At 47.1% G+C, this 22,060-nt stretch overlaps 2 protein-coding genes across 6 annotated transcripts in view; one reads left to right on the top strand and one right to left on the bottom strand.

Annotated features, from left to right (window-relative positions):
• The first annotated feature begins 12,140 nt into the window (after positions 1-12,140).
• On the top strand, positions 12,141-14,181 carry CIMIP2B (ciliary microtubule inner protein 2B). 3 transcript variants are annotated; one of them, XM_081236305.1, is made up of 6 exons: positions 12,141-12,263; positions 12,666-12,889; positions 12,979-13,196; positions 13,406-13,457; positions 13,534-13,731; positions 14,047-14,181. In XM_081236305.1, the coding sequence occupies exons 1-6, from the start codon at positions 12,208-12,210 to the stop codon at positions 14,133-14,135; spliced, it is 837 nt and encodes a 278-aa protein (XP_081092431.1). In that variant the 5' UTR covers positions 12,141-12,207; the 3' UTR covers positions 14,136-14,181. The 3 variants fall into 3 exon arrangements, with proteins under 3 accessions (XP_081092431.1, XP_081092430.1, XP_081092432.1); XM_081236304.1 differs by having other exon boundaries at positions 13,403-13,457; XM_081236306.1 differs by having other exon boundaries at positions 12,214-12,263; positions 12,492-12,889; positions 13,403-13,457.
• Positions 14,182-14,242: 61 nt separating this feature from the next.
• Positions 14,243-22,060, bottom strand: part of RUSC2 (RUN and SH3 domain containing 2) — a 61,157-nt gene continuing 53,339 nt past the window's right edge. For all 3 annotated transcript variants that reach the window (XM_081236301.1, XM_081236302.1, XM_081236300.1), the window contains 10 exons: positions 19,772-20,401; positions 19,372-19,557; positions 19,062-19,202; positions 17,821-17,897; positions 17,435-17,609; positions 17,239-17,344; positions 16,520-16,566; positions 15,258-16,068; positions 15,027-15,164; positions 14,243-14,943 (listed from right to left, as the gene is read on the bottom strand). In XM_081236301.1, the coding sequence (XP_081092427.1) occupies positions 14,742-14,943; positions 15,027-15,164; positions 15,258-16,068; positions 16,520-16,566; positions 17,239-17,344; positions 17,435-17,609; positions 17,821-17,897; positions 19,062-19,202; positions 19,372-19,557; positions 19,772-20,401 (2,513 nt within the window). In that variant the 3' untranslated portion in view covers positions 14,243-14,741. The remainder of the gene's footprint in view (positions 14,944-15,026; positions 15,165-15,257; positions 16,069-16,519; positions 16,567-17,238; positions 17,345-17,434; positions 17,610-17,820; positions 17,898-19,061; positions 19,203-19,371; positions 19,558-19,771; positions 20,402-22,060) is intronic.

The following is a 22,060-nucleotide window of genomic DNA, read 5'->3' as shown; positions in this document are numbered from 1 at the left end:
TTTGTTTAAGTAATAGAATAATCGACTTGTGTCTGACCCTTTACCCAAGTTTGAGAATATCTATAGCTGGTAATAGTAATTCTAAGCAGAGGACAGATTATTGTGGTTGTATGGAGGCAGGGAGACTAATTAGGAAGGAGGTGCTGACAATGCTTCTGGTGAGGAGAGAATGAGGACTGAACCAGGATAGGGATAATGGGGAAGGGGAGGAGGAAACAATCAGCTAGAATGGGAAGACGTGATTGATTAGTATCCGAAGTCAGTCAGTCCTGTAGAGAGAAAGAGCATCAGCCAGGATAATTTTAAAGTTTCTAGCTTAGATGACTGAGTATCAACTGAGATAAAGAATCCAGGAGGAGGAAAGGTTGGGGGTGGGGGAGGTAGGTGATTGCCATGAACGAAGGGGTGATGTGATGGTAAAGGAAACTGAAGGTGGATGCCCTTATCCAAGTAGGGAAGGAGAGATAGGCTGATAACGTATGCACAGATATATCGCCCAGGCAAGACAATTTAGACTTATCCTTGACCCCTCTCATTCTCTCTATCCTATGTCCAGCCCATCAGCAATTTGTGTATGTTCTGCGTTTGAAATCTATCTGTGACCTGACCACTTCTGACATTTCCACTGCCTCTAACCCAATCTAAGCCACCACTGTCTCTTGCCTGGGTTGTTGCAATAGCCTCCTTTATAGTCTCTCTGCTATGCCTTTGTCTCCTTGCAGCCTATTCTCTACACAGTAACCCGACTACCCTTTTAAAGGGTACGTTGAATCATTTTGTCACTCTGCTCAAAACCTGTCACCTCACTGAGAATCAAATCCAAAATCATTCCTATAGTTTTCTAATATTTATACCTTTGCTTTCTATTCCTTTGCTTAAGACCGTTAATACAATGTTGCGTGAAGTAGTGGTAGTAGACACTCAGGCTTGTTCCTGATCTTTAAAAGAATGCTTTGAATGTTTCACTATTAAGTTTTATGTTAACTGTAGGTTTTTTTGTAGCTACCAATACCAATTAGCTATTATCACAGAAGTGCCATGTAACTAGCCATGTCAAAACTCAGTGGCATACATTTGCAGCTGCATGGATGGACCTAGAGATTATCATACTAAGTGAAGTTAAGTCAGAAAGAGAAAGACATATGATTATCACTTATATGTGGAATCTAAAATATGACACAAATGAACTTATCTACGAAACAGAAACAGACTCACAGACATAGGGAACAGACTTGTGGTTGCCAAGGAGAGTCGGGGGAAGGATGGATTGGGAGTTTGGGGTTAGCAGATGCAAAATATTACATATAGAATGGATAAACAAAAAGGTCCTACTGTATAGCACAGGGAACTATATTCAATATATTGTGATAAACCATAATGGAAAGGAGTATGAAAAAGAATATATATATATATATATATATACAGAGTTATACATATATATATGTATAACTGAGTCACTTTGCTATAGAGCAGAAATTAACACAACATTGTAAATCAACTACAGTAAAATTTAAAAAAACCTCAGTGGCATAAAACATTTATTCTCAGAAATCTGTGGTTTGACTGGGGTCAGCATTCTAAATTAGGATTGGCCACATGGTTTAGCTGCTCCATCTGTCTCTCACTCCTCCTAGGACCAGCAGGATAGCCTAGGCATGTTCTTGCCGTGGTGATGGAAGAAGAGTAAGACAAGAACAGTTTTGCAACTGCTGTTCATGTCTTTGGGTCACATCGTGTCTATCAACATTCCAGTGGCCAAAGCAAGCCATATGGCCAAGCCCAAAGTATACCGTCTATAGAGGTGGTGGTAGGAAGGGGAAAAAGATTTCTAAGCAATGGTACATTATATTCACTGTCTAATGTTAAACCAGCTTTGCATTTATAGAATAAACCCAACTTGATCTTGATGTATCCTTCCTTCCCCCTTCCTTCCTTCCTCCCTCTCTCCTAACCTCCCTCCCTCCCTGCCTTCCTTCCTTCCTTTCTCTCCTTTTTTTACATTATTAGATTTGGGTTGCTTTTATTTGCATTTTACAATTGTATTTAAAAAATTTTTTATATAAATTTATTTACTTATTTAGTTTTTGGCTGCGTTGGGTCTTTGTTGCTGCACGTGGGCTTTCTCTAGTTGCGGCAAGCAGGGGCTACTCTTTGTTGTGGTGCGCAGGCTTCTCATTGTGGTGGCTTCTCTTATTGCAGAACACAGGCTCTAGGCGTGAGGGCTGCAGTAGTTATGGCACGCGGGCTAAGGAGTTGTGGCTCGCGGGCTCTAGAGCACAGGCTCAGTAGTTGTGGCGCACGGGCTTAGTTACTTTGCGGCTTGTGGGATCTTCCTGCACCAGGGCTCAAACCCATGTCCCCTGCATTGGCAGGCAGATTCTTAACTGCTGCACCACCAGGAAAGTCCCTATAATTTTATTTTTTAATCAGCTTTATATTGAGATATAATTCACCCATTTAAAATTTATAATTCAGTGGTTTTTATTATATTCACAGAGTTGTGCAAATATCACCACAATCAATTCTAGAATATTTTCATCACCAAGGAGAAACCTCATGTCCATTAGCAGTCACTCTCTGTATCCACACCCACCACCACCCAAAACTCCCTTACCTCCAGCCCTAGGCGACATGAATTCACTTTCTGATTTTATAGATTTGCCTCTTCTGGACATTTCATGTATGGAGTCATACAATATATGGTCTCTTTTATCTTGCTTTTACTTAGTGTAATGTTTTCAAGGTTCATGCATGTTATAGCATGTAGCAGTACTTCATTCGTTTTTTCATTTCTGAATAATATTCCACTGTATGAATATACCATGTTTATTTACTCATCAGTTGATGGTCATTTGGGTTGTTTCTACTTTTTGGCTATTATTAATGATGCTCCTATGAACAATCATGTACACGTTTTCTGTGTGGATGTATGTTTTCATTGTCTCATGTCTTTTTTGTTTTGTTTTGTTCCTCCTTTACTGCCTTCTTTTGGTTTAAATAAATATATTTTTTAGCATACCATTCTAGTTTTCCTATTTTTTTTTTTTTTTTTAGTTTTCCTTTTTTTTTTTTTTGCGGTACGCGGGCCTCTCACTGCTGTGGCCTCTGCCGTTGCGGAGCACAGGCTCCGGACGCACAGGCTCAGCGGCCATGGCTCATGGGCCCAGCCGCTCCGCGGCATGTGGGATCTTCCCGGACCGGGGCACGAACCCGTGTCCCCTGCATCGGCAGGCGGACTCTCAACCCCTGCGCCACCAGGGAAGCCCAGTTTTCCTATTTTTTAAACGTATATTTTAATTACATTCTTAGTAGTTGCTCTAGGGATTACAATTTAGTCAAATTATTGAAAGACAAACCACAATGACCTATACCACATATAGTTGATTTGCTTTAGATAATCCTCTGAAGAACACCTATTCTGCCATAATGCTGGAAGCGCAAGTCCTCCAATATGTCATCTAACCAGTAATGCTGGCTAATATGAAAGCTATTAATATTTGAATATATTTTTCATTTAATAAGCCATCTGATAATACTCTTATTAGTTCTTGTTGTTTTTCGGTTACTTCTCTGGGTTTTGTAGTTAAGCAAGTAAACTTTTCCTTTCCAACATTTATGGTTCTTATTACAACGAGCCTTTGGTTTCTGAGGGGGGAAGTGGGAGAGGGTTGGGGGGTTAGGGGGTTGGTTCCAGGACCTGCCAGAGATATCAAAATTCGAGGATGCTTAAGTCCCATAGTCCACCCTCCATATCTGCGGTTCTGCATCATGAATTCAACCAACCACTTATCTGTAGTACTGTAATATTTATTGAAAAAAAAAGGTCCATGTGTAAGTGGACCTGTGCCGTTCAAACTTACATTGTTCAAAGGTAACTGTACTTATTTTTGTTTCATGCGCTGTCTAGACCATATAGAACAATGTTGAATAATAAAGGTGATAGTGATCAGTCTTGTCTTGGTTCTAACTTTTTTAAGATTGCCTAAAGTGAAGGATTATCAACTCTACACGCTAGCATCCATCTTATGCCCAGAGCAAACACAACTAATCCTTAGCACTTTTTCCTGCTAAGCCATGACCCTATTTCAGAAACCTCACAGTAACATTCCCATAAGTGACTACAGTTAATTGGATTTAGTACAACGCATAAGATCCGTTTGCCAATCCTGGCTCTGGCTTCTCTCTTTGATGTAGTTTGATATTGGTTGTTCAAGTATTCTTTATCATGTTTATATTCCTGGTTTACTAAAAATCCTTTAAAAAATAACATGGATATTTAATTTTATGAAAGATTTCCTCAACATCTGTCAGGGTGATCAAATGGCTTTGATTTCCTTTGGTTTATTCATGTTAATTACATTGACAGTTTCTATTTTAATCACTGTTGCAGTCCTGAAATAAATCCTACTAGTTTTTTTTTTTTTTTTTTTTTTTTTTTTTTGCGGTACGCAGGCCTCTCACTGTTGTGGCCTCTCCCGTTGCGGAGCACAGGCTCCGGATGCGCAGGCTCAACAGCCATGGCTCACGGGCCTAGCTGCTCCGCAGCATGTGGGGTCTTCCTGGACCGGGGCACGAACCCGCGTCCCCTGCATCGGCAGGCGGACTCTCAACAACTGCGCCACCAGGGAAGCCCAACCCTACTAGTTTTAATGAATGTTATTCCTTTACAGTATTGCTAGATTTGTTTAGCTTATATTATGTGCCAGACACCTGTGCTTGATGCTGGGGCTACAACTGTGAACAGGGTAGACAAGGTATCTGCTCTTATTGAGCTGTCAACTCAGGGGTGACAAAGAGCAGAACATTTGCCAGCATTCCCCTCATTCTGAACCTCTGGCAGAAATCACTAAAGATATGCTGTCTTGCAGAGCCTTGGGAGGTCTCAGAAAGTGGGCTGTGATCATTTAGTGGTAACTATTATTGGATTCAAGGAAAGAAGACCATGATGGCAAGCATCTTGCTACGTGCTATTCCTGGCTTGATGTTTCATTTAGATTTTTCATCTGTTGTAAGACTTGTATGAGGTTTGTTAGATCTTGAATTTGTTAGGTCTTGAATTAAATTCATACTAATTTTGTAAATTAAGTGTAGTGTGGGTCTTCTGGTAGGTGGCAACTATTTGACCGCTTTTTCAATTTCTTCTATGGTTGTTATTTTATTTTCAGATATTCTGTATCACTTGGGTTGATTTTGATTTATATTTTCCTACAGAATTTTAATCTCAGTGAGATTTTCTGGTTTAGTTATATAGAGTTTCAGCTAGTGTTCTTTTATAATTAAACAAATTCCTGTGTGTCTGTGGTTTTAGCCACTTCCTCAAGGCATTAGGGGGTTTGTGTAGTGTTTTTTCTTTTGGCTATCTGTGCTAGTAGTTTGCTTATTTTGTTGTCTTTTTTAAAAAAACAGTTCTTATAGTAATAATTTCAATTGTTCTCCTATTTTCTGATTTATTGGTTTCTATTGTCAGCTTCATAAATTTTTCCTGTTTTCCTTAGCTTATGAGCTTCCTCTTTTTCTAGCTTCTTGAGTTGACTGCTTAGTTATTAGCTAGTTCAGTTAGTTGTTTTTAGACCTGTTTACCAGGCTAGTTTGTGTGCAGCCTGTTCTAGTGAAGCCATCATGGTCAGCACCACATGACCTTCTGCCCTCTCTGGCACAGCTAGTTGGTAAGTGTAGCCTATTCATCTGCTGTGAGGCCAGGCTTGAGAGAGATGAGGGTGGTATAAATATTAGTGCTCATCCTATCTGCTTCTCCTTCCTTCCTGGGCACATGGAAGCTTCTCTGAGCTGCAAAATAATGGTAAATTGGTAAATCCATGTAAAGGTCATATTTTTATTGCAATTTATCTATAAGTTGATTTTTTTTCCAAATAAAAAAGCTTTAAAAAAGTACACCAGGGCACTAATTTCCAGAATAACCTGGATAGGGCCAGGCATAAATATTTTATAAAATCACTGTAGGTAAATCTGAAGCACATCCCTGCTTAAGAATCAGTTGTAGAGATGCTGGGGAAGAGGAGTTCGTTTCCTGATGAGCCACACGCACACCGGAGTTATGATGTGGCAGACACATCCATTTGGGAAGGGGAGAGAATGGGGAGGGGGCAGAAGAGAGGAGACGTGAGGAGAGGGAGAGGGAAAGAAGGGAGAGGAGGGAGGGAGGGAGAAGAAGAGAGAATGAGAGGATAAGAAGGAGAGAGAGACTGAGCAGATGTGCAGAGGGAAGCACATGGCCTCAAGGAGAAAAGAGCGAAAATAGCTGCCTTAGCTCCTGTTAGCTTTCAAGGTCTCAATTCCAGTTTCCATGAGGCCTGGCTATAAAGCAGGCTATACAGTCCTTTCCTTGGACACTGATGAAATCTAATTCATCCTTAAGATAACCTCTCTTCCTCTGTACTTGCTATACGTGGGCTGGCAGAAGTAGACAGTTGTTTGTTGTAACAAAAATAGCTCCTACTGGAACACTTGTTTAATGATAATTTTGACAGTTTATTAGGTACCAATAACTATTCTGTGTCACCTATACCATTTAAATTAATCCTTACAGTATTACCATTCTCATTTCATAGATGAGGGAAAAAGAGATACAGAGAGGTTTACTAATTTACCTAAGATTGTACAGTTAGTTAAGTGATGGATCTAGGATTAAGCCTATGTCCTTAGTCGTGATGCCAGTATACACTTGCGGGTAAAAATTGCCCAACATTTAGACAATTTTTAAATGCCCTCTCAACTTGGGGCAAAGAAAAGAAGTGTGATTATACACCATCTTTTAGAAATAAATGAGAATTCAATCAAAGCTGAATTCAGAGGCAATTGGGGTTTTTTGTTTGCTTGGTTAACCTAATTTTTGTTTTTTATTTACAGGTTTGTTGTGTTTGTGTGAGAAAATGTGGCTTATTTGTGCTTGTTGGGATTTTTGAGATTTTTCTTTGTGGCCTATTATAAAGTCAGTTGTTTTTGTTTAAATCTACATTGTGGTGTTTATACTGATTTCCTCTGTAGCTCTCACTCCTCTTTAAAATTGTAAAATCACTGAGGTCAGGAATTATATCTTATTCATCTATTCATCTCTGTAGTGACCAGAAGGTAATTACCTAGCTGAGATGGTTAATGAAAGTTAGTGGAGGGACTTGCCTGGTGGCGCAGTGGTTAAGAATCCGCCTGGCAGGGCTTCCCTGGTGGCGCAGTGGTTGAGAGTCCGCCTGCCGATGCAGGGGACACAGGTTCGTGCCCCGGTCCGGGAGGATCCCACATGCCGCGGAGCGGCTGGGCCCATGAGCCATGGCCGCTGAGCCTGCGCGTCCGGAGCCTGTGCTCCGATCGGGAGGGGCCACAACAGTGAGAGGCCCGCGTACCGCAAAAACAAACAAACAAACAAAGAATCCGCCTGGCAATGCAGGGGACACGGGTTCGAGCCCTGGTCTGGGAAGATCCCAAATGACGTGAGCAACTAAGCCCGTGCACCACAACTACTGAGCCTGTGCTCTAGAGTCCGCGAGCCTAGAGCCCCTGCTCTGCAACAAGAGAAGCCACCACGATGAGAAGCCTGCACACAGCAACGAAGAATAGCCCCCGCTCGCCGCAACTAGAGAAAGCCCGCGGTGCAGCAATGACCCAATGAAGCCAAAAATAAATAATAAATTTATTAAAAAAAAAAACTGGTGCTGTGGATTTGAAGAATGTTATACATGTAAAAACGCCAGAAAGAGATTCTGCCATTTCCTTTGCTTTGATCCATCCTCTATGCTCAGAGCAGTGATATCCAGATAGTGGCCTATTTTCAGGAAAATTTTTAAGTTGAATAAGGCTCATTTGGAGCTGCATCCTAGGAGGCACATGCACATTTTAAAGTATGAAACTTTAAAAATATAGTTGCATTTAGAAATAACTCTAATTAGCAGATGCAAACTGGTATATATAGAATGGATAAACAAGGTCCTACTGTCTAGCACAGGGAACTATATTCAATATCCTGTGATAAACCATGATGGAAAAGAATATGAAAAAGAATGTATATATAACTGAGTCACTTTGCTGTACAGCAGTAATTAACACATTATAAATCAACTATACTTCAATTAAAAAATGACTCTAAAAGCACATCAAATATTCTATTTTAAAAAATCATATATATTTTATAATACATAAATATGAATATAAAATGTAAGATAAATATGTAATACATAAAAATGTAAAATAATATGTATATATGTTTAAAGCCCATATAATATTTGCATTGGCAAATAGAGAAGGGAGTAGGAACTGGAAGGAATCTTAATAACAATCCAGTGCATCTCTTTCATTTTACAGATGTGGAAACTGAGGCTCAAAGACTAAGCAATTTGCCCAAGCCTGCTCTGTTAGGCAGGACTAGACTATGGCCAGTTTTTAAAGTTCCCTGTGTGTAGCTAATAAATCATCCTTATTCAGATTCTGTTCTTTAATATTTTGACTTCTTGAGCACTAAAACCAGAAAGTATATTCAAGTCTTATCAATACCACTGTTTCTGATCATTTCTATTTGGATTCTCCTCAACCCCACCCCATTCCACCTCTTTGGATGTCAACTGCACAGATTTGGGTTATCATAATCCTTGGTTTATGATACACTCTCATCATTGGCCCATGGTTTAATTCATTCATTCATTCTAATGTGTAATAATAAGCATTTATGAAATCACCATCCCAAATGAAAATTGAGACCTTGACAATAACATCCATCTACACGTGTGGTCTCCTCCCCCTCCACTGTCTCACTTCCATGCGAGGTAAGCATCTGAACTCATGTTCATCATTACTTTGCTTTCCTGTTTATGTAGTTTTATTGCATCTATATATTTTAATTTTAAAGGGTGTTATGTTGTATGTAATCTTTTGGAGTTCATTCTTTTCACTTCTTGTTTCAATTTTGGTTGTCTCTTGATCTGAGGAATTTTTTCCAAAGGTCTCATGATTTTCTTTTAATTCATCCCCATAGAGGGGACTTATGCTTGCCCAGTATTGACGTACAATCAAGTGATTGATCTGGGATCTATGTGAAAATTTTTTGGCTGATAAATATTCTGATTTTAAAAAATTGAGATATAGTTAACACATACCATTATATTAGTTTCAGGTGTACGACACGATTCGATATTTGTATTTATTTATATGAAATTTTACAGCAATTCCCGGTCAGATCAAAGGCAGAGCACAAGAGAGTTGTAGACTGCCATTTTGGAGACCCAGCAGGCTGTGTGGAGTGAGCAGGGCACTGTCGTGGCTTTCCTAACTGGACCTTCATCTTGTAGATGGGTGTAATCCCAGCGAAACATTTCTCTCTGCTGCCACATCCAACACTGGCCGCTGGGTGTGGCAGCTGTCATCAGGAACAGGTTGTGGGTAGGTTACCGTGATGACTATCCCTCGGAAGGAGGCACCAAGGCAATGAACATTCCTACAGGCCCCTCAGCTAGCTCTTCCACTCCTTTCCCAGGTTAGAATGTCCTTCCAATCTTCAGGGATTTAGAAATACTCTTTACACAGATGGAAACAATAATAGTAACAAGCCATTTCACCAATAACAGTGAGCTGTTTCTTCACAAACCATGAATCTAAGACTAATGATAATTTGTCTCCTAACATATTAACTCTTACCCAGATTCTAGCTGCCATGGTCTTTTCTGCAGAACTTGTTCCAGTCCCTGCATCCTAATCTACATGCGAATTTGAAATTCTAACCTTTCCATTTCTCAACTTCACAGACTCTTTCCCCTGAACTCCTCCCAGTCTTACTACTTTTTTTTCTCCCATCCTACCAAATTCTAACTAAACACAATGAATTGCTATTTACTTATTAGCAAGTTAGACACTGGGCCAGCTGCTCTTTTTGCATCATCTCATCTACCGTATCCTGTTCAATGAGGTAGCAACATTAGTTTACCCATTTTACAGATGAGAAAACTGAGGGCTGATGAGATGAATTTGGCCAGGGTCTGTATCTCTAGTGACTAGGATTAGAACTAGTGTTTTTGTTTTGTTTTGTTTTACTTTTATATTATGACGCCTTTGGCTCTAAGTAAAAGGAAACTTAAAGTGACCTTAACAATAATGAAATTATTTCATAAGAAGGTTGGTTAAGTCAGAGGCTCAACATTACCATCAAGGACCCAGGCCTTTCTATTCTGCCATCCACCCTGGATGGATTCAGGCTTTGTCCCCAGGTTAGCTTAGCTTTCCACAGGTTTCATGATGCCTGCCACGGTTCCAGCATCACATCCACAGAATTTCTAGAGGCAGGAAAAGACATCATTCCTTCTTGTCCATCTCTCTCTAATTTGTTATGCATCTTTTTAAGAGCAAAGAAACTTTTCCCAGGACACTCCTTCACCCCAGCAGACTTGCCCTCATATTGTCCAGGTTGCCACAAGCCCATGCCTAACCACTCACTGGCAAGGGGAATGGGACTACTATGATGGGCTTAAGACTAATCAAGACTCATTCCTATGGCTGGCTCCAGCTTCCCTGAAGTTCCTGACTGCTTGGCAGAATGAAATTAAAGTTCTGTTAGGAAGAAGGGAGACGGGGGTAGGGAATAGGTATGAAGTGTGCAACCAACAGTGTCTGTTACAGAATCCAGAAGTCCAGGTTGTTAGCCTTGACGTACTCCTGCTATCCTGGGCTCTCCCCTCAGCTCCCACCCTCACTCTAGCATATTTCCTGGGAGCCAAGTCCTCTCTAACTCTAGCCCTAAATAACACATACCAAGTGTCCACATACCAAGTGTCCTTGGCAGAACACTGAGGAACGTGAAATGTATTCTTTGGGGCCCTCTTGTGCAATTCCCAAGAAGTCGGTGACACATGCTTGGTTAGCCCAGGCACTGGCACAGTCGGGCGTGGGGAGGACAGCAGAGGCTCTGTGTCCTGGAAAGGTGGACCAGCCTGGCCCTGAACCAGCCGCAAAGTTCGAATCATGCTCCCCTCCCCCCATCTGTTTCCTGGTCTGTACTGCTCTTAGGATCTGAATTGTTTTCTTAACAAATTCTAATTTGCCCCCTCATTAAACCTCAACATTACCTTCATATCTCCTTCTCTTGAACTCCCACAGTGAGAAAACCTGTAACCCCTGAATTTACTAACCATTCATTGATCTCCCGTTTGTGTTAGACGCTTACAGACAATACTAAACAATAGGAAAGGAAATTAAGTTTTAGCAGCTGGGTGCCAGCTGGTAAGTTCTTTCATACACACTGTCTGACTTTATTTTTAACACCACCTTGGTAGGTTAGGCTATTTTAACCTTCATGTTAAGAGTTTAGGGATTTCAGGTTCAGAAGAAGCCACCTGCTCAGAGAAGGTAAGGTCGGCTCAAGGTCACAAGCTGTTAGGAGCCCATGGCTGCCTGACTTCACGCCTGTGCCCTTTCCCCTACCCCACCATTCTGGCTTCAAGGTGTTTGTTACAAAGCACATGTGCATACATTAATCTGAGCCTCACAACAGTAGCAGGGTGAATAGCAGCACCTGCATGTCATAAATGAGGATAGTAGGGTTCAGAGACACTAAATGACTTGCCCGTAGGCACGTGGGGCACAGCCACGCTGTCTCCTACTGCTCTGCGCCTTGAGCCGCTGTAGAGCGTGCCTGGCAGAGCAGGGCATATTTGTTGAATGGAGGATGATCCGTATTATAGTAGTACTTCTTGTCCTTACATGACTGAAAATAAACAATGTCACTGCCTAGAGGTCTTTAGGTTCCTTTTCTCCCTATCACCTCCCCCCTGGGCTTTCCTAGGGACTCCATCACCTTCAACCAAGACTCCCAGAGAGTAGAATACACATCTCCTCAGACAGGTGCTTAGAGAGGGGCTTCAGAAGGGAGGGCCCTCTTTCGAGACAGAGCTCAATGGGCCTGTCAGTCTTTGCTCCCCCACCTCCCACTTCAGGGCTTCCTTTGGTTCTGCAGCGGCGAGGCTGTACGCAGCCTTCTCCCTGTCCCCAGGTGGCAGGGCTGCCCTTGATCCGGAGTGGACGGACCAGTGAGCCTCTACCCCACTGCGGTCCGGGCCCTGACAGCCATCACACTAGTGCCCCCACCCCTCTCTCCTCCCCGAGCCCCGCCTCCTGCCTCTGGCTCGGCCTCCCAGCCCTGGACACAGTCGGCACACACAGCCCAGGAGCTCGGCTCAGAGAAACGAAGGGAACTTCGCCTGGGTTCCCACGGCTATGGCTAGCACCTTCATACCAGGGCTGCACCCTCAGAACCCTCATTATATCCCAGGGTAAGACTTCTACCCAGAGCACACACGTTTGCTTCTGGGAACAGGGGTGTAAAAGGGTGTAAAAGGTGGCAGAGTTGTGCCACCTCGGCCTTGGGGGCCAGGTGGACATTCTGGTATGGGAGGCTTACGGCTGGGATGTCTATGATGTTGGATGGAAAAGGAAAAGCAAGGGAACAGTAGTAGCCGGGCCTGCTATGAAGCTTTGTGTTGTGCTCTCCATGGTAACAGGGTAACAGCGAGGGGAAGGGTTGAAAACCCAGACAGAGAACTAAGAAACACCTGCTCCAAATATATACACAGCTGAGTCCAGAAGAGATCAGGGCTTCAGAGGTCTCTGCTTCTGCCTCTGGGGATGGTGAGGCCGGGGATTCTGGAGGTGAGTGGGTGAGACTTGTGCTACAGGTACACTGGACACTGCCCGCTACTTCGGTTCAGCATGGGCCAGACCTATGGGCAGATGACTGGGCAGCTACTTCGTGGCTCTCCTGGCCTAGCCTGGACCCCTTCCCACCGCACACTTCTGCCTCCCATGCGGCCTCCAAGATCTCCCGAGGGTCCCAGGAAAAGCCTGCCTGTCAGGCGTGGACACAAAAGGCTCAGCTCCAGCATGATCCCTGGGTACACAGGTATGTACACAGGTATGAACAGGTACTCCCCCATCCCAGAACATGGGTCCCACACACTAACAAATCGTCCTTGCCCCCTGCCTACCTAGGTTTTGTACCCCAGGCACAGTTCATCTTTGCCAAGAACAGCAGCCAGGTCTGGGCTGAGGCTCTGAATGATTTCACTCAGTGGTATGGGCGACAGAGGAGTCAGGAGCTGCCAAAGGAGGCCAAGGGAGAGAAAGACGTGGAGGAAGACCAAGAGCCAAAGCTGGAGGCAGAGCTAGAGACGGAAAAGGAGCCAGAGCTGGGGCAGGAGGCGGAACAAGTGAGACCGAGAAGGCTGATGGGGAGTACGAGGCTGGAGTGGGGAGCCTTACCTCTGTGTGGCCAGGTCTGGGGTGGTCATGTGTAGCATGGCTGTGGGACAGGGGATGTGGGCTAGACCGCCAGCTTCACCTCCCTGGGAGCTTGTGTTACAGCCCAGGGGCTGAACTTGATAGCCCTGTTTTTCTTCTATCAACTTCTCCTCAGAAGACTTCCCCTTATTCCATGGATGACAGAGATCCTCGCAAGTTCTTCATGTCAGGTGAGAGGAAGTGGGTAATGACCAAAGGCCTGGGGAGGTGCCCAGGAGGTACTGACTTAGTATCCTCCTCTCCTAGGCTTCACTGGTTATGTGCCCCGTGCTCGCTTCCTCTTCGGTTCCAGCTTTCCTGTGCTCAGCAACCAGGCACTGCAGGAATTTGGACAGATGAAGCCAGGGGGCAGATCCCAGAAGGATCCTAAACATCTCCCCTCACTTTCCAGGACCTACCCTCAGAACCTAGGCCTTTTACCTAAATATGGGGGCTATGTGCCAGGTGAGGACAGCCCCCAGAGGGAGGTTTTGGGGACGAATATTTGTGTGTGTGTGTGTGCATGTGTGTGTGTGTGTGTGTGAGAGAGAGAGAGAGAGAGAGAGAGAGATAGTTGGAGGTGGTTTAGGGCTTGGAACTAGTAGATATGGGGGGACCTTGGGTCAGCTTTATCACTGGGCAGAAAAGGAAACTGATGTAGCTCCTAGGGGGTAGTTAGGACCAGATTTTGAAGGATAACTTGGAGGTTCTAGGCAACTGGCTGAGAAATAACTTTTCTATGCCTCTGGCTACAAATGATAGAATCTTTTGGCCACACAGGCTATAAGTTCCAGTTTGGCCGCACATATGGGCATCTCACCCATGATGCTCTGGGCCTCAGCACCATCCAGAAGCAGCTCCTGGCGTAGGTACCTAGACTTCAAGTTCTCTCTTTCCTTTTCATCCTATCCCAGCCATCCTTTTGCAAAGAAGAAAGATGGTCTGGAGAGTGGGAGAAGGCACAAAGAGAGAATGGTTTGGAGGCCGAGCACCTTTTTTATTAATAGGTGTAATAAATAAATAAATAAATACATAAACAGAGCCTGGGCTCCTCCTCCCTCCTCTGACCACCAGGCACTGGCCGCAGCCTACTTACAGCTGGGGGCTTAGGGAACTGGCCCCAATACTGTCACCCATCCTTCTCACCACCTGGCCTAGGGACCCCCACAAACGGGCTTTCTGGTCACCTCCCTCCACAGGGACATGCCTGTCTGTACCCATGGGAGGGCTGGCCAAGATGGGCTGGGGAAATTCTGGCAGCCCAGTGCTGTGTCCCTTCCCTCCTTTCCTGGGGGAAGATCTGGACGAGGTCACTGGGACAGTTAAGGGGGAGTAATTGATACTGAGCACAGGGATATGTGGCCCCCAGCTCTCGGTCTACTCTCTGTAACCAGGCCAGAGGGCTTGGGAAGGGCTCTCAGGCTATGAGTCTAGGGGTTGTGAGGGTCCCTGAGGCCACCAGCATGCACAGGGCCTCAGTTTTGGCTGCTTCCAGGGGTTGGACTTGGAGTTGGGGTCAAAGTCACATAGGCCAGAGGCACCAGGCCAGTGTCCGGGCCACGGCTGCAGCGCAGCCAGTCTCCTCCGGCTGGCCCCAGCACCCGCAGGATGTCTCCCTTGTGGAAGCTCAGCTGTCCAGGGCCTGTGGCCAGATGGTGGCACAGTGCCTTCACCTCGCTGGGGAAACAACAAATGGAGGTCAGAGAAACCCCACCCAGAGCCAAACCCAGCCCCCAAATCCTTCTGCTCCCAGGGCTCACCATGGAGTGCTGGAAGGCAGGGCTGGAGAGTGTGGCTCCTGCAGGCTCTCCTTGGGCTCTGGCTCCCGGCGGGCACCCACTGTTTGCGCCACTAGCTGGAACATGGACTTGTCCAGGCTGAGCCAGTCCGAGGGTAGCCTAGGGGATAGTGGCCGGGCTCTGGCTCTGTCTGTGCCCTGGCTTACAGCAGGCCCCCCTGCCCGTCTGTCTACACCAGGGGCTGTCTCTTACCTGTTTGTGGGCCGGGCCTCCCGCTGAGCCTTTCGGGACCCAAAGAGGTGTCCCCACTTGATGACCCCAGGTGAAGGCTCTAAGGCTCCTTCCTCATTTTCTGCTGGGGGGGCAGTGGACCCCTCCCTCTCCCGGCTGCGCCTCAGCTCAGCCAGTACAGAATCAGGGGGGCTCCCCATCCAGAAGGGCCAGCCCCTCTCCCGGCCAAGGGTCTCCTCAGGGGCAGGGCAGGCCTCAGCTCCCTCTACGACTCCCTCTCGGGGGGGTGGCCCCGCACCTCCTGTCCCTTTCTTTTTCTCACTGCTGCTGCCGCTGCTGCTATTGCTGCCACCCCGGGGGAACCTAGAACCCTCAATGGATCCATCGATGTAGACCTGGGAGCTCTGCATGAGCTGGTACCACCAGCCAGCCTGCCCACTTCGGGCCCACCTGCCACGCCCTGAGCTCCCAGCTGCCTCTGTCTCCTTCTCTTCTTCCTCATCTTCTCCACCTTCTGGGGCCCCCACACCCTTCACCCGCTCCCCATGGGCCGCCCCGTCCATGTCTCCAGGGCCCTCCTGGCCCCGGGAGCGGGCCAGCTGCAGTGTCGAGTGGGCGGACAGCAGCAAGTCCTGGGACACCCGCAGCAGCTCCTTGTGCTGCCGCTGCCGCTGCCCACTCTGCAGCAGCCGGTGCTGGAACAGCAGGTCGAGGCTGAAGGGCAGGAGGGCCAGGGGCTGGAGCAGTAGCAGCAGTTCCTCCAGGAGGCCAGGGCACACTGTATGCGCCGCGTTCAGGAAACCCCACGGCTGGTAGTGGGTCTGGATGATATCTAGGGGAGAAAGAGAGAGGGACTGAGCCACACAGAAGCAGAGCCCGGCCTGGGGTGGGCCTGTGAAAGGCAACCTGGGTGGAGCCACTGCGTACTGCTGCACAGGCTGTGTGCCGTGCCACTTAGATGCACTACAGTGTAAACAATGCCTTCTGAAGTTGTGCAGTGCAGAAGCTCCACAATCTTAAGTGGCAGCCGTGAATTCAGAGGAGAGAGGTTCCTGGCCACCCTGACTCCCAGATTGCCTGAGTATCCCGCTGACTCCAAGGCTCTAACACAAGCAGAAGCTGGGAGAGGACTTGGGTAGAAGCCCAAGCCGTGAGGATGAAAGCTTGTGTGGTTCTCCTCCCCACTTCTAGTATCTGAAAAGACAGCTGTGCCTCCCTCTTTTGATCCTCCAATGTCTGGCCTCTGTTGAGTTTGCAAGACACAGCAGGGTTCTGAGCATTACCTTCATGGTTATAGAGGTGATTAAACCAGAACTCCAGGGACCGGATGCTGTAGGGAGAGAGGTGAAGAGAGTTGAGTCTTGTGTGGATATAGCCAGATGGTAAGATACAAAGAAGACAGATATGGGGGGGTCACGCACAGGGCAGAGGTGTAGGTGAACATCTCCCTGCTATGGCAGTGATGCTACCTGGTTAATAGGGAGGGGGTGAACATGTGATTCACAAGCCAATCACTTCCTCTTAGAATGGAGTTGGCTTGCCCATGACCCAAGAAGTCAGGGCAGCTACTGAGTGAGAGTACAGGATAGCTCAGGACCAAAGGGGATAACCTTGGCCCATACTTGAGAAAAGAAGGATACTGTGATGTGGGTGCCAAGGTGAAGTGGGTCAAGCAGGATTTGGAAGCAGTGCTGGAATGGACAGGATCAGGGTTACAATATCCAAAGAAACTGAGAACCAGGTTAATTTCCAAATGAGCCAGATTATAGATTTGTAAAAGCAGAAGACCATGTTGGTGATCAGTGCCAGAGACTGATGGGTCTGGTGGGAGACCAGTGACCTACTGAGAGAGGCTGTAGCTAGGTGGGGAGAGAGTGAGCCTGGGCCCTGGCCAAAGATCCTGCAGATCCACCCTTTCTGACCCAGTCTAGGGAGCTGGTTCTTCGGAGGTGCCAGAGCCTGGGGGAGGGGACCGGTGGTTTGTAGATTTCCACACACTCACTTGAGCAGGCCGAGGATGAAGGCGTTGAAGCGCATGGTATGACTGGTGAGCTCTGGGAATTGGCTGACTTTGTTGTACAGGCCGTGCAAGACCTTGGTGGATGGGCCTGGGAGGAAGCCAGAGTTGGAGGTCACGTGCCCAATCCTGGAACCCTAAAATTCAGCCTGGGGTCCCTATCTTGCCAGCCAGCACTTACCTAGTTGTGTGGAAGCCTCAACCACACTCCACGGGGTGTTCTTCCGTTGCCCAATGATGACATCTAGCACAAAGGCCTTGAGCCCGTCCTCCAACACCGCCCGGACCGCAGGGCACAAGTACTTCAGAACCAGGTGGCCTACATTGGGGCTCACAGAACTATTCCCCAGCTTTGCCTGTGGATGCAGTAGGGAAGTACAGGGAATCATCTGGAGCCTGACCTTGGTCCTCTCTGACTCTCTTAGTCCTTACGGTGCTTCTCTTGCGATCCCCATCTCTAAGTACCCAACTCTGAGTTCTAGAGGCAAGAGAGCAAGGGCAGGTGGTAGCAGAGAATAGGTGAGGGTCAGCAGGGTAGAGCTCAGCTCTCCACAGTTTCTTGCCTACCTTTACCCCAGGATCCCGGCTTGTGCCAAAATGGGCCACAATGAGGTCTACAGCCGTGTTAATAGCTTTCACCAGCCCTGCAAGTGAGAATTTGATGTGATGGGTCCCTAATCAAGTCCCTGGGCAACTCAGCTGGGACTGAGCCTTCAGTGGGGAGAGGGAAGGGCTTCCACACACACACACACACACACACACACACTCACTCACTCTCTCTCTCTGTCCCTGCACACACACCAGGCCCCGGCCTCTTCCTGTTTTTGCTCGGTTCTCAAGCCCCTCCTGTTTTCGCCTCCCTGCCCAGACCCACCTCAATGATTCCATGGTCAAGACAGTCAACATCCTCACTTCCTTGCCCTCTTGCTGCAAACCTGGATCACTCTAACCATCTGTCCTCTCCACTCTGAGAAACCAGGCTATTGGCTGTTGTTGGAGAAAGTCCAGCGCTACTCACACCAGTGCCTGGGAGGGGCACTTCTTTGATGTGTGCCTTGTAGCACCCTTTGCTATGCTCTCAAGTTGCCTTGCCAAATCTTGACGCCTCTCTCTCAAGCCCTTGGCACTACTTCACACAGAGAACAGAGGCCACTGGTGATGAATTCAACTTCCCTGTCCATCCAAAAGACAGAACTACATTACAACTATCTTCCTTCCCACCTGCCCTCTCTTAATCCCTTTCCAACTTGGAGGAAGGTGGCTATTCCCCTTCTTGCCTAAGGTTCTTCCCTCTCCCTAAACTCTGAGTCCCCCACTCTGCCTCTGCGAGGGACTTTAGCTTCATCTTTCTCCCTTTCACAGGCTGCTTCTCTAAGGCCCGCAGTTATGCTCAGTCCTCTCCCCATCATCTCACTTAAACAGGTCTGCTAAATAGACTGGTTCCTTGTCAGTCCTTACCTTATAAGATGTTACCATCATGTTTACCCAAACCGCTAGAGCTTGTAGCACTTGAGCTCCCCCAGTATAGCACATGGGAGTCTCCCTCACTATACTTAGCTCCCTGAGGGAGGAAACTAAAACCTGATTCTTAAGCATCTGATAAAGGATCCTTGCTCACTTGCAAATACTCACGATCCACAGTACAAAGACTTCTGCCTCTTGCCCCAGTACCTGTGCTCTCTAATTCCCTCCCAGCACTTGGAGTTCTAAAACAGGGAAATATTCTGAAGGGCTAGATAGTAGGGCAACAGGCACAAACAGGTAGTGATAGCAGATTTCCCGTCCGGAGCTAGGAGTTAATAATTCACCTTTTTTCTGAAGGAGATCAATGGAAACAGCCTCTGAGTTGCCATCTGGGGACAGACAGAACTCAGCTGGAGGCTTCTCAGTCAAGGAAAAGGGGTCTTGGAAGTCAGGGCAGGTCAGTGGTAACGGCTTCACTACTTGACCTGAAAAGAAGAGAAAAATCAATCCCAAGCAATTCTCTTTCTGAGTTGCAGCTCACTTCTGTGCCTCATACCCTCTGAGCCGTGTGATTTTTGGGACTGACCCCTTCTCTAGCCCCTCCCAGCTATGGCAGAGCCTGCCCTGGGTTTACTGGGGACCTGGCCCACACACCATTCAGCCGGCAGTTCAGATGGCCAGCAGCACCGAGGGAACCAGGGAACTCAAAGATGGGGTTCCTTCGGGCCAGTCGACCATCCTGTGGCCTTCGGTCTAGGCTCCCTGACAAACCAGGTGGCCCTAGAGGGTTCTTCCTCCTGTATTCCCTCCACTTGAGTGCTTGAGGGGATAGATGGTTGGCTGAAAGCAGAACAGATTAGCAAAAGAGAAAGGAAATAGTTAGAAGACAGCATTTCATACCCACCCAGTGGGCCCATATAAAACATGAGGGTTGGGATGTTAGCCACAGATGCAAACACCGTAACCTCTGACCCCAAGCTGGAGTATAAGAAACCATTCAGTGGGGAGGTAGCTTGCTTGGGGTGATGTGGGGGGCAGGCACTGAACCTCATACCATTATTGGTCCTGGAAGCCATGCTGCCCTCACCACCTCCCCGGGCCAGGCTCTCTGCCCGGCTGAGGCTAGATCTCCAGGAGCCCAGAGGAGGCAAGCTTCCTGTTCCATGGAGTCGGTACTCAGCCAAGGTCAGTATCTTCTGATGCTCCTTTTGTGGCTGCTGGGAGGTGGCAGGCCGGACAGCAGGAGGACAGGAGCGGCCCCATGGAGGTGGGCTTTCTGTGGCTGTGGTCTGCTCTGGGGGAGGGGAGCACGAAGTGGAGGCAGAAGAGTCGGTGCTGGGCCCAAAGGGGCCGGCACTCCGGATGGGGGAGTAGCTGCCCAGGGGTGACGGCCGTGAGGTTTGTGGCTCAGGCCCAGCTTTCCTGGCACCTCCGCTGGTGGATGCCTGAGACTCCCCTGAAGGAGTGTGGGCTGGGACCTGAGCAGTGGGGGCAGCCAGGGGGGCACGCTGCGGTGCACGGGTGCAGCCCGAGAGGCTGTAGAGCTGGGAGAGGCTGTGGAGGGCCCGGGACTTGGCCAGCTGTTTGGGGAAGTGGTGCTGGAACACGAAGGGCTGGATGGGCAGCGTGGTTGGCCTCTGCTCCTTGCTGTAGCGAAGGACTGGTCGGCTCTCAGCACCACCCCCTGCGGCAACAGGGATGGAGAAGGAATCAGATGAACACTGAAACTCACATAAGGGGAAGACAAGAAGCAGTCAGGAGATGATGCTCCCTGGGGAAAGGGGATGAGAGGGGCAGGACCTGGCTGAAGGAACTGAATGGGGTAGGGGTAATTCAAGTTTGTGGAATGTGCTCCTCCTGTCTTTTGTAAAACTTTTCCTAGTGTTTTTATGATATTGACCTGTCTTGTACCTCTTGACTGTTCAGCCCTTCTTCATTTCCTTGACTTCAAAGATGGGCGTATCTTAAGGCTCAATTCTTATATTTCACTCTACACTTTCTTCCCTGCCTTGTTCACATTCAGACAGTCGTACAGGCGACTCCTGAACCCATGGCTTTAGCCCCAACCTTCTTCTTGATCTCTAGATCATTCTGCTTTAGGGTTCTGCTTTCATTTAAAATTTGCCATTTTAAAACACCTCATTCATTCTCCTGATGATTTCCATTTCTGCCAATGGCAGAAACATCATTTTCTCTGTTTCTAAGGCCTAAAGACTTGGAGTTAGTAATATATTTTCAGGGTCAAGATGTTAATTTACTTCAAGCTTTCGCCCATCATCCCCTGTCTCCACTAGAGCTGACACATTTCATTTTTGAGCAAATCTAACCACAATAAAATATTTCTTTACTTGCAGCTAGAATTAGCCCCCTGTCACCCTATCCACCCTACTCCCACTCTTTCATGATCCTGATATTGGAGCCCCAGAGTCCACATCTGCTCCCTCTACATAGAGGAGTGGTCCTCTCCTGTTCTTTCAGCCAGTCTTCTAGTTAGTGTCCCTCAAAACATGGGTCTCACTCCAAAACATGGGACTCACTCACACAACAGGACACTGCACAGAGGGAAAGTCTTTGTGTATGAGCTATGCTGCTAATGAAACACTGCACACACTGTCAACATGTGAGAGAACACAAGGTGGCGCTATAAGCATCCATACCACCTGAAACCCTGGGTGTGGCTCATTGGCACTCCTGGCTCCACAGTTCTGAGGAAGGAATTAGTATCCATACTTGAAAGATCTGGGTATTGGAAATTTAGAGATTAAGTCATTCGCCCAAGGTCACACAACTAGAAAGCGGCAGAGCTAGAATTCTGCCTAAGTCAGAGTTTGACTTCGGGGCTAATGTTCTCTTTACCACATTGTACTACACATGAAATGATATCATGCTGGATTTTCCTATTCCTCGTCTTTCCCCATTTATTTACTTCAGCGAGTCTTAAGGGGATGGTGACCACAACCCTGTAAGGGAGATGTTTCAGAACCACTCTCAGTGGACATTTTCAGACTATACCCTCCTGCTATTCCCAGTCAGTGATCAGAGAACAACCCTTGTCATTCTCCCTTGCTCACTATGCTCCAGCAATACCTTCTTCTGTCCTTCAACATGCCAAGTTCATTAACATCTCGGGGCCTCTTGTTCTCGCTGAAATTGTCTCATCATTCAGGCATCAGCTCAAGCATCACTTCATTAAGACCTCTGACCACCCCAGTCCCTCTGGCAAGTCATGCTCTCATCACCCTGTTTTATTGCCTTTTTAGCCATTTTTCACTATCAGAAATTATCTTATTTGTTTATTGTCCATTACTCCTTATAAGGGCTCCAGAAAAGCAGGGATTTTTAA

This window comes from Mesoplodon bidens, assembly GCF_964165515.1.
Source record: "Mesoplodon bidens genome assembly, chromosome: 6".
Taxonomy (NCBI): Eukaryota; Metazoa; Chordata; class Mammalia; order Artiodactyla; family Ziphiidae; genus Mesoplodon; species Mesoplodon bidens.
This window is presented reverse-complemented; position numbering and strand designations above follow the sequence as displayed.